This window comes from Dendrobium catenatum, unplaced genomic scaffold (genome assembly GCF_001605985.2).
Source record: "Dendrobium catenatum unplaced genomic scaffold, ASM160598v2 fragScaff_scaffold_133, whole genome shotgun sequence".
Lineage (NCBI taxonomy): Eukaryota > Viridiplantae > Streptophyta > Magnoliopsida > Asparagales > Orchidaceae > Dendrobium > Dendrobium catenatum.
Window position 1 is genome coordinate 10,902,081 of NW_021318595.1, and position 12,300 is coordinate 10,914,380.

Here is a 12,300-nt window from a genome sequence, read left to right on the forward strand (position 1 = left end):
GTATTATTTTAACGAGTTTTAATTATTAATTATACACATAATTATCTAATTAATTTATAAAATATTATATTACTAATTAATTATTTAATTAATATTTACATCTAATTATTTAATTAATTATTTATATTTTAAATAATCTAATTAATTATTTTAATATTTTTTTTTTTGGGGAATTTATTTTAATATTTCATCTCCGCCGCTTTTCCTCTTCCCCATTTATTTATTGCTGTCGGGTACGCAGATCGCCTTGGTCTGGTTCGAGTCTTGTATGTGATTTGTGTGAAAAAAAAATTTTTTTTGCTGTAGGGTGAAGTTCTGAAAGCGTCGCTTCGAGCATCTCCGCCTCCGACGACGTTGCTGTTTGTGTTGCGTGAAGTAGAGTTGACACTTTTGAGCTTCTCCGCCTCCTATGACATTGCTGTCCTGCTTCGCGTGAAGCTTCTCCGCCGCCGCCTCCTCCTCCGACGTTGTTGCTGTCGGATTGGAAGTCGCGACGGGAGCTCGCCGCGAAGGTAACGATATTTGTCCCCTTTCGCGCGCTTCTTTGGATAAATCCGCCAAAATGTCAGATTTACGAAATCCGGGATTTAGGGCAAAAATGCTGAAAATGCCGTGAAGTTACTTACCGTGAGATTTAACTTTGCGTTTTTTGGCGGTTGGCAGGATTTAGCTCAAATATTGTCTAAATCCGGCTTAAATCCTGCATCCAAACAGTACCTTAGATTCCTATACCGGACTAGGGCAGAGAGGAGGCACACAGAGCACAGTAGAGCGAGCGAGGTGATCTCGCGCGCAGCACCGAGAGATGCGGCAGTTCCCGTGGCCGGCGACGAAACCTTCAGGAGCACTGGCAGTGGCCAATGGAGCTCTCTTGATAGTTGATATCTTCTTCTCTCGACTTCTCGGCTCTCGTTAATCGTGATTCCTCCGGCGTTGTGACCGTTTTTCCGATTTCTATTTTAGATTTTTGATGGAAGATGTGTTCTTTCGTTTTGCCCTACTTTGGCCATTTGGATTTTGCCATTTGAAAGCAAAGTTGAATATGAATGGCTTTTGGAGATTAGGGTTATTGTATATTAGGATTTTTGAAATATGGAGTTTAAAGGTTTAATGTTTGAAATTATGGTTATTGTAGATTAGGATTTTCTGAAATTAGGATTTCGGACTGTCAGCTGATGGTGTTTTCGGTGTTTCCGATTTCTGAAATCTGTAAATGGAGGATAAGGGTTTGCTTATAATGACTGAGCTGGGGTTGAAATGTTGATTAAGGTTTTGTTGTCAACTTGAGATCAGGAACTGAGGTTGAATTGATGAAATGTTGATGTTGTTATGCTTATAATGATTGAGCTTCTTGCTGCTATGTTGCACAGTTGGAATAGGGCTTGTTGTTATTATTATTAATTTATACATCATAATGCACTATGTTACACAGTTGGAGTGTAGACGTTAAGTGTAGTGTTGCTGTTGAGATTAGGGCTTGCTGTTGTTAAGTGCTGTTATTGTTATGATTTTGACAGTTTTGTTGTGAACTTGCTGCTCTGATAGTGTATGTTAGTGTGAACTTGCTGCAGGTTCTTCATTGGTTAGTAGGGGATAATTATGCATAGGCTGAAGGAGTAAAAGACAATAATTAAACAAAGTAGCTGTATAATTGTATAGTTGCTAAGTTGTATTTGTATTATATTTTTGTAACCTGTAAGTTGTAACAATTTTAGAAAAGGAAAAAAAAAATTGTAATGTATTTGAGTATTCTAGAATTTCCAAATTTTCATATTGTAAAATATAAATTATTAATAAAATTTAAATTTTATTGTTTACTGTTTTATTACAATTTGATTGTTAATTGTTTATTATTTTCAATATTTGATTTGAGTAGTAAGTATTTGCAATTTGCTTTTAAAAACTAAAAATTTATTTCAGGAAAGAAAAAAAACTGGCGGGTTTGGTTGACCTGGGTCGGGTTTAGCCCCAGTCGGGTTCGGCTTCAGAACTCGGACCCGTTTAGCTAAACCCGTTTACGATCGGGTCAAGTTGGGTTCGATCCAAATCTGACCTATTGACCCGAATTGACACCCCTACTTTCCTTGACCTAGTATCTTAAAACATCATGAAATCAAATTTGAATTAGATTGGAATTAAATCCTATTCCTTAATTTGAGAATCCCATTTAAGAAAGTAATAAAACCCTTGCTTATTTCCCTCTAACCCTCTCCTATGCCGCTGACCTCCACGCCGCACTAGAGTACTTTCCAAACTTCAAGCCTCTCTCTTTGGGGAAGAATTCAAAGCCCCTCCCTCTCTCTTACTTGACCCTCCCTCTGCCCAAATCACCATTAAATTCTTTCCTAATTAAAGGATTAACTAGGGAAATAATTTCTTAATTCTCTTTGGGAAAGAATTCAAGCCCCCTCCTTTGGCCGACCACCCTTTATTCCTCTTGGATTCTAGAGAGAAATTTCTTTCTCCCAAAGGGAATCCTTAAGTATAGCAAAGGACATCTTCTACAACACTTCAATACTACGAAATCAATGCATGGTCGATCCTGATCTTGACTCCGGCTTCGTCTACAACGAACAAGGCTTCATCGACATCCTCTGGTCGCCTTTCTTCGATGTCAATCCGGAAGTAGGCAATTCCGCCGAGGAGTACTTGGAGCGTATTATCTTCACCTTGTCCGAAGCCATCGAAGAGCAGCTTTCCACCGTTCAGTGGCAAATCACCACCGTGCCACGATGAGGGTGAACTTTCCCTCTTCAATGTTCTCCCAAATCTTCTTTCCCTTGTAGGTTGTGAATCAAGCACAAGGAATTGTGCAAAGCTATCTGATAATGCTTAGTAAACGTAGGGCATGAGTTTTGATTTTCTATGCATCTAAACTCATTGTTAGCCTAGGGATGGCTATGGAAAATCCTCTAAATTTGCATATGTTGAAATTCTAATTGTTTTGGTGATCTTAACTTTTAGCGTGTGATTTAGCCTAAGCGGATTCACATCTCTTTTGTTTTCAATTATCGTTAAGTGACTAACGTTTTAATTCTTATTGCTCTTATTCAAAACGTGCAAATTCTTATCACATTCATTTAATTCATACCTAGTCCTACACCTTTAATCATCTTCCTTTTGTAGTTAATACAACTTGAAGAGTATGAGGGTTTATGATATCTTGAGCTTTTTGCTAAATGAGTTGGACTGTTGGACATGTAATTTGATATTTTAGATTATAATTTGTAGGTTGTTAAGTATTTAATTTGAATATTTGGCTATTTGAGTTTATTTGTAAATTTTAAATTATAATGTATTATGTAAAAATATCAAAATTGTAATGTATCAATGTATCATTATACAACACTTGTAAGTTTTTAATGTAATTTACGTTGCCAAATGCCAATATATGGTGTAATTGTTGTTACAATTTATTATACTTGTGAATTTAATTTTGCAAATTTCATTACTCAACTGCTTGCGGGTCGGGTCGAGTTGACTCAAACCCGAATCGGGTTAGGTTCGGGTTGGGAAAAGTGACCTGAATCCTAAATTGTGTCGGGTTTGAGGCAATAAAAAACTATCTGGTCAAAGTCGGGTTAGACCCAAATCGACCTGTGGACACGATTTGACACCACTAGTAAGACCCATATCAAAGATCTCATTAGCCAAAAACTCAAAACAATTATTGCTTCTAAAATGTCTGAGTCCATAGTAGGTAAAGGTCATTCGTATTTGGCCGAATACGACCAAGTGATGTATTTAAAGGGATACGTAGTGCCGAAATTTAATACATTTTATGGTAATGAAAATTCATGTTAACATCTAACACAATTTAAGGCTACTTGCAACAACACTGGAGGTAATGATGCTTTACTGTTATACCAGTTCGTTAGCAATCTTATCTGCAAAACTTTTGAATGGTACGTTGAGTTACCAAATGACTCAGTTAAAACATTCGACGAGTTAAAAATAATGTTTGTCAAACGATTTTCTTGTGCAATGAAGAAGGTGACTTTTGCTGAACTTGCTCTTGAGAAGAGAAAAATATGTACATTATTAGATGGAGAAACCTCGGTATGATATGTGAGCAACAGTTCATTGAAAAATATGTTGTAGAGCTCCTAATGGGGTATATAGATGATTGTATGGCTCCATATTTGGCTATAACTACAATCAATACTTTATAGGTGTTGTTGGATCATGTAGCCAAATTCGAAAGATTGCTCAGGCCTAGAAGTGTTGGCTTTAATTATAATAATAATCCACTAAGGAAAGGAAAATAGGTCAAAACATTTGATCTGAAAAAGGAACGAGATGAATACCACATTCTCGTCTTCCTCTGACAAGAAAGAAAAAGGGGAATCAATAAATCCACCGAAAATGATAAGGCAAATGAAAGAAAGGCGAAAGGCCCTTGTTTTGCAAGAAAAAAATAATCAAGCCGTACTCTTTTAAGAAAGAATGTACGGGAAAGATTTTTAGACATGCACTCAAGGTCGATCGTCAATTACCGGAGTCTCATCGGCCTGAACAAGCTGGCATGGCTGATGATCAAAATTATTGTCCACATTAAATGATTGTAAGTCACTGAATTGAAGATTGCTTCATATTCAAAGATTGGGTAGAAAGAAGCTATCAAAAGCAAGTTCTTTCTCCACACCAAGGTAAGCAAAAGATCAAGAAAAAAACATCCAACTCAATGAGGCTGTTATGCTACAAAATCTACCTAAGCCCAAGACTGCTAATGCAAATGTGGATTATAATATCTTGGCCTATCTCTGCAAATTACCTGCATTGCTAAGTATATACGATGCCCTAATCATGTCTAAGAACCTTTGAGAGACACTCATCATAGTTTTGCATAATTCAGAACAACCCGAAGCATTCTTTGTAGAAGAAAGTATGAAAGAAGTTTTGTACACTTAAAATACTGCTACAATCACTTTTTTTAATAATGATCTACTATTGGGAATAGCATATCATAATTGACCACTTTATGTTACTGCGGAGAGTAACAATATTGAAATAAATAGAATTTTAATTGATCCGGATTTCTATGTTAATCTAATGAGTCTCAAAATGCTCAAAGGATTAGCCATGGATGTTTAATATTTGACCAAAAGTACAATATTTCTGCAAGGGTTCAATGAACAAGGGCAAAGAATTCTGGGATCCATGGTCTTATCACTAAGCTTTGGAGAATTCTACACAGAGGCAATATTTCATGTAATTAATTTTAACACATCTTACAAGGTACTACTTAGAAGGTCTTGACCCTATAAATAAGGTATAATGCCTTCAACTCTCCATTAATACATGAAATACAATTGAGATGGTGATGAACATCAGATTGATGGTGAAGAACAATCGTTCCTGATGCACGAAGTGAAAATCTACGATGACGCCAATTATTTTATAATGCAAAAGCTGCAGAGTGTTGTTCTTCCTAAAATTCAAGCTACTACACTCGATAAAGAAAAACTGAAAGATAAATGGAAGAATAAATTAAAGCAAATTAGCTCGGTGTCTCATCTCGATAGTGATTCTGAAGAAGATGATGATATCTCTGAAATATATAAACTTTTGATCAAGGAAAAAGAAGTGAGTTATCAAACATCCCTTTTTATTATGAAGATATTCAACTCTTCAAGTAAACTGAGTAATAGGAATAAAATGAATTTCTTTGTCAACCCAAGGATGCTATGGAACTGCAGAATGAAGGAGACATGTGGCCCTATTTTATAATTAAAAAGCTAAAGAAAGTGTCAATTTCAATGAAAATAAAAAAATAAAAAAAGTGTCAATTTCAATGATAGGGATATCTGAGCATCAAATATCCACATACCTCATCAAAATAGTACCCATGTCGGTGGCACATTTTTAAATATTAAATGCCTTGTCAAACACACTTATAGAAGTGTTGAAAACCTTTTACGTTCCCCCAAGGAAAGATTATGAGCATTGTATCTCCTTCCACGAATCAAAAGTGATTTTACAGTACATTTCACATGAAATGGAGTGGGAATCCGAAGATGAAAAGTTTCTAGTCATTCCTCAATGCCTTGTACCATTATAAAAATGCTCGTTGAAATAAATATATTCTTTGTGCAAACAAACATACAAGCTTGTTATTTCAAAAATCTCTAGCATAACGACTAACGAGCATGCACAAAGACCCATTGGCAAGGGTCTATCTACAACATGAGGACTTGAATATCCTCGACATTCATATCTCACACGAGCCACATCCTATAATATTACAAACAAAAATGAGGAACTACTTGAGTTTGAAAAGCAACCTGAAGTTCTAATTGTGATCTAAAAGAGGCTCCGGAAGAGTTTGAAGAATGTGATCAAGCTATGGTATGAGCTCAAAGAGATAAACTTGTGTACAGAAGAATATTCCAAACCTACATTTTTCAGCGCTAATCTCTCGCATGATAAAGCAGAAGAGCTAAAAATGTTACTTCTCGAATATAAAGACTTTCATATGGACTACACTGAAATGTCTGGATTATCACTAAAGGTGACAATGCATAAGCTCTCCATCGATGTCAAAATGCTGCCTGTCAAGCAGGCACCTAGGTGAATGCTACTTGAAATTGAATAACAAGTCATTGCTGAAACCAAAAAGCTCATTAGAGTCAATTTTATTCAAGAAAAAAAGTATGCTGACTTGATTGCCAACATTGTCTCAATAAAGAAAAAAAAAAAAACGGTCAAATCTGCATTTGCATAGATTATCAGAATTTGAGCAGACCATGCCCGAAGGATGACTTTTCATTTCCCAATGCAGAACTTAATGGTACGCAATACATCGAACCATGATATGTTCTCATTCATGGATGACTCATCGGGTTATAATCAAATTAAAAGGAATTCAAAAAAATAAAAAACACACCTCATTCCGAACTCTCATCAGCATATATTGCTACAAAGTGATGTCGTTTGGCTTGAAAAATGATAGGGCCACTTATCATAGAGCAATATCTCGAATCTTCGATGATTTAATCCACGAACATGTTGAATATTATGTTGACGATTTGGTTGTAAAAAAGTAAAGTTCTCAAGGGTATGTAAATGATCTTAGAATTGTATTAGAAAGAATTCAAAAATTCAATTTGAAAATGAATACACTAAAATGTGTTTTTGATATTTCATCCGAAAAGTTTTTGGGTTTATTGTTCTCCATAGGGGAATTAAATTTGACCATGCTAAAATTAAAGCGATAGTGGAAATGCCACATACAAAAACTCTAAAACAATTTTGCTCAATCCAAGGAAAATTGGCATATATTCGAAGGTTTATATCTAACCTTTCAAGTAGATGTCAATAATTCACACGATTAATGAAGAAAAATGCCCCTTTTATATGGGATAATATTTTTCAGGAGGCATTTAATAGCACAAAATAATATTTTCTATATCTGCCAATTCTTTTCTACCCCTATTTTGAATAAACACCTTCACTTGGGGCATTGCTAGTACAACCTAATGAAGATGGTATAGAAAATACCCTTTATTATATCAACCGATGATTAATAGGAGCATAATCAAAATATTCGTCAATTGAAAAGCAATGTTTAGCATTAATCTTTGTTACACAAAAACTACGGCATTATATACTATCTCATAAAATAACTTTAATATTCAAGGTGGATCCATTAAAATTTCTAATGAGTAGACTCACTCTCACTAGTCGTCTAGCTAGGTGGGCAGTCTTGCCAATGAAATTTGATATATCATATATGCCACAAAAAAAAAGGGTAAAAGAACAAGCTCTAGCTGATTTTCTAACAGCCCATCCTTTACTTGCAGATTTTCACTTAATGATGAATTGCCATATAAGCAAATACTTAAAGTGGAAAGAAGAGAATACAAATAGGAGCTATATTTCGACGGAGCTTCATCAATAAAACCAACCACACCACCTAAACTTTCAATAATTCAGGTGGGCATCGGTATCATATTCATTACCCCGCAAAAAGGTATACTCCAATACTCTCTTACAGCTTAACAAAACCTTGTACTAATAATAAGGCTGAATATGAAGCCTTAATAGCGGGGCTTGAGCTTCCAATTGATATGAAAATCCAAAAACTCCATATATATGGAGATTCTCAACTCATAATCAAATAAATACAGGTACTTTTAAAATCAAGCATAAATTAATCTTATATCATGAGTATACTCTTAAACTCCTACAACAAATTCCCGAAGTAACTATTACTAGAGTTACACGCACTGAAAATGAAAAAGCCGATATGCGGGCAAAGCTAGCTAAAGAACTAGCAGATCCTCAGGAGGATCCAATCCTCATATCTATTCAAAATATACATGCATTGGCTCTAGCCTTTGTACAAGATGATGAAGGAAAAGAAAGCCTGGCTATATCCGAGGAAGATAATTGGAGGGAACCATTTATGATATATTTCAAGGAAGGAAGATTACCCGAAAATAAATCCATTGCATCACAAATATCATGGAGAGTATTAAGATATGCTTTTGTGAATGATACATTATATCGTAGATCATTTGCTCAAATGTGATTACGATGTTTGAGTCTTGATGAATCACCAAAAGTTATAACTGAAATTTATGTAGGATTGTGTGGTACACATCAATGTGTTCCAAAAATGAAAATCAAAATCAATCGTATGAGATATTATTGGCCAAGCATGGTTCAACATTGAATCAATCATGTTGGGAAGTGTCATCAATGTCAAGTTCATGGAGACATCATGCATCGACCGCCTAACCTGCTACATCCTACAATAGTATCATGACCATTTGAAAATTGGGATACCGAGCATCCTCAGTCACTAAGTCAATTAAACTGAGCTAAATAAAACCTCGGCTCCATCTTTTTTTTATGTTGTTTTAGATGCTAGATTATACTATAAGAATTGTGCTTCATCATATATATATATATATATATATATATATATATATATGAACCCACAAACATGATTCCTGTTTAAGCATAAAATGATGGGGATTTGAGGGCTACACCTCGAAAGCACAAATCTTTCATGCTACAACCAACATATTAGTAAATTTGGTCTCTGTTTTAATTATATTTTATAATGTTATGTTCTTGATTTATGGTTTTATTTAAACAATGGCTATGATGATACTTGCCTATGGGAATGGGACGCATTTTCTTTAATTATGATTTATTTATTTGGGTAACATTTAATCTAGTTCAGTTTAAGTCTTGGATTATGCTAGCTACCGTTCTACTGCTGGACTTATATGAATTAATTCAACCGTTCTAGATTTCTGAATATCTTGCAAGTCAGGAGTTTTATTGATTGCTAAACGGGCTTCATTGTTGGTTTCATCTTTGGAAGTTGTTTATGTGGACTTCCCATAACTGTAGTGCTGTGAAACCTGCTGTTTCTGATTGAGATGTTTGTCTGTTTCCTGCGTTCTGTAGTTGGAGGAAATCTTATGCGATCCTTTATGTTAATCCGGCTCAACACTAAATTGGTGATTGTTACATTGGTTGTATTAGAATTCCTATTTGAGCGGTTCAGTTGAGTGACATATGGAGTGATCTTCCACTTGTGATCGGATGATTTCAGGGGCAGCTAACATAAGAGAATTTAGGGTATTATAAATTAGAAATTCAAGTGATGTAATATTGGATTTTTTTCAATAAAATTTCATATTTTTATCAATCTTATTTCTTTTGAGTCCAACGTAAGTGCAATATACAATTTCTGTGAGAAGATACCTTCTTAGGCTACGATTTTCTTCATGTTAGTTATATTTTTCCTTTATTTTGTTCTCAAATATTTGGCATCGGCATTGCAAGATTCTTGATCTTTGTTAAAATTTGTCACAACAGAGTTTTTCATATGCTGCAAAAAAAAAAAAATTGTTTAGTGGTATTTTTTTTTTAGTTCGAATTTCTCATTGTTTTTTATTTGAATTAATCTATCATTGTAGTATTATTTGGTTCGGCTTTTACATATTTTACGTTTACATCTAAAGAAAGAGAATGTCTGTAATTAGTGGCCTTTAGCTGCAATTTTTTTTTCTGCTTCCATTGTATGCTTTTGTTTGCAATAGAAATTATAGATCTTAAGACATTTTCCATTGAAGAATCTCTCTACGTCATGCACTTCCTTTGTAGCACATAAAAAATGTGAAGATATTTGTAGTTGAGTGATGCGCTTTTCAATTTCTTACAATCAGATATGGTCAATTATGTGTATCTCTAACTGGAAATAGTCTCTGTTGGATCCTAGCTTCTTTATTAAATCCTGGAAAATAGAAAAAACCCTTCTAGATTCAGATAATTTTGATCATTGCCCTACTTAAGGATTTCTTCATGCTACAAAAAAGATTCCTAGTGATGAGGACATCTAAGATCAACGGCTACGATCTTGAGTTATTTATTTATATGTACTAGTTTATTTCATATTATTATTTTTCCTTTTATATTCTTATGGGTAGTCATGTAGTATTGTAGCCCAAAGGGCATTTTAGTCTTTTATTTCTTTTCTTTTCATGAGGCCTATTTATAGGCTAGTTTGGATCCTAGCTTCTTTATTAAATCCTGGAAAATAGAAAAAACCCTTCTAGATTCAGATAATTTTGATCATTGCCCTACTTAAGGATTTCTTCATGCTACAAAAAAGATTCCTAGTCCATGATTTCATCTCTGTTTTATACAACTGCATAAATGGCATCTTCATACTCTTTAAACACAGTATAGATAATATTTGTTTCTAGTCCGTGATTCAATCTCTGTTTTATACAACTACAAAAGTGGGATCTTCATACTCTTCAAGTGAAGTTTAGATAATATCTAGGTTAGTAAAAAAAAAGAGTTGTATGCCGCAATTTTCTGTTTCTTCTATGTTTTTTCAGAGAAATATTGATTAAGAGCCCCAATAACTAAAATTGGACCATATCCCAAATTCTTACAAAACGTGACTTCTTGTTGATGGAATTTTGTGAATCTAAGAGCACAACATAGGGGGAATATATTCTCTTGTTCCCTTTTTTTTTACTTTTGATATGTATATATTTCCACCTAGTATTTGATTTCAATACAAAAAAATCACTGAAAACCTATAAAACATGCTCTGTTGCCCATGCTTATTTGACACGTAGTACTAATTCTTTTTTATAAAAAATGTGGGTTGTTTTCTTAAATTTTACTGGCAATTCCCAACTTATGATCATTTATTTGCCTTAGTTCTTTCTTTGGTACACTGATAGGTGTGGAAACGATTATAAATACAAAGTCCAGCTCTGCCCCAGCAATGGTGGATGTATGGTGGTCCTTAATCGGTGCTGCTATTCCAGTTCTTATTGCAGGACAAGCCATTCGAGCCAAAAGGAGGAGAACTGAGGAGAAGAGGCTTGAGAGTGCTCGCGGTCGCGAGAAAAGCTCTGATGATATTTTTGTTTGCGAAAGGGTCTGCACTTCGAAAAGAATGTTGAAGAAAGTTGGTGCCTTCTCTAAAGATCCCACGCCTGATACATGTGTTACCGTCTGTGGTATCTCACTTCTCGATGCATGTACTGATGCTTGTGCGCGCACTGTTTGCGTCAACCAACATCAAGTTCCCAACTGGAATGATATTTGCCTCCGAAGATGCCAAAATGAATGCTTGAAGCTTTCTTCGTCTCCTACCAACTAAGCTCAGGATCAGGAATGAATGGTTTTGATGGTGTGTATTCAGCTCCAAAAAGGGTAGTGATTGCCAATTAATCAATGTCTTGTTTAAGATTTGAAGTTTTAATACTGCTTTGTTATCCATTTCTATGATCCATACACTGGAAAGCACTCTTGAGCTGATTTTGATTTCAACCAAGCTTGTTCCATTAAGATAAGTGACAAAGATCTCAATTTAGTCCACCTTCACCAAGCTTGCTTTCCATTACTGATCATCCATTTTGTGCTATAATCATTATGCATTTCCATCCAGTTTGGTTATATATTAATATATAGTTTAATTTGAAATATTTGGAATTAGCCAAGTGTTTTAGTTATTTATAGTTGACCTATTCTTATTAAAACTCTTATAATAGCTTGCTAACTAATGAGCACATGGACATTGAATGCTCCTTAACCGTTTGTTTCATTATTGTTTTTTGTTCGTTGTTAAACTGCTATGTTTCTTCTTGATGCTTGCTGACCCACATTTATTGATTTATATAGAGATGTTTTTTTATAGTAATGTACATGAAAAAAGTAAACTATTTTGCTTGTATTAAATTATTACACAGATGAGATATTCTTATCCTACAATAGAGGTGCAGACGGTCCCTGTAGGTTCCCCTTCTTCTCCATTGT

General features: G+C 34.7%; 1 protein-coding gene across 3 annotated transcripts; it reads left to right on the top strand.

Moving 5' to 3' along the window:
• The first annotated feature begins 223 nt into the window (after positions 1 to 223).
• LOC110111332 (uncharacterized protein At5g64816) lies at positions 224 to 11,969 on the top strand. 3 transcript variants are annotated; one of them, XM_028700040.1, is made up of 3 exons: positions 224 to 512; positions 7,803 to 7,935; positions 11,220 to 11,969. In XM_028700040.1, exon 3 carries the CDS (start codon positions 11,264 to 11,266, stop codon positions 11,642 to 11,644), a length of 381 nt encoding a protein of 126 aa, XP_028555873.1. In that variant the 5' UTR covers positions 224 to 512; positions 7,803 to 7,935; positions 11,220 to 11,263; the 3' UTR covers positions 11,645 to 11,969. The 3 variants fall into 3 exon arrangements, with proteins under 3 accessions (XP_028555873.1, XP_020698806.1, XP_020698804.1); XM_020843147.2 differs by lacking the exon at positions 7,803 to 7,935 and adding an exon at positions 9,424 to 9,597 and having other exon boundaries at positions 11,221 to 11,969; XM_020843145.2 differs by lacking the exon at positions 7,803 to 7,935 and having other exon boundaries at positions 226 to 512.
• The last annotated feature ends 331 nt before the right edge of the window (positions 11,970 to 12,300 follow it).

Bases quoted from the DNA above. Each gene is read 5' to 3' on its own strand.
- LOC110111332 (XM_028700040.1), top strand. From the start codon at position 11,264: ATGGTGGATGTATGGTGGTCCTTAATCGGTGCTGCTATTCCAGTTCTT.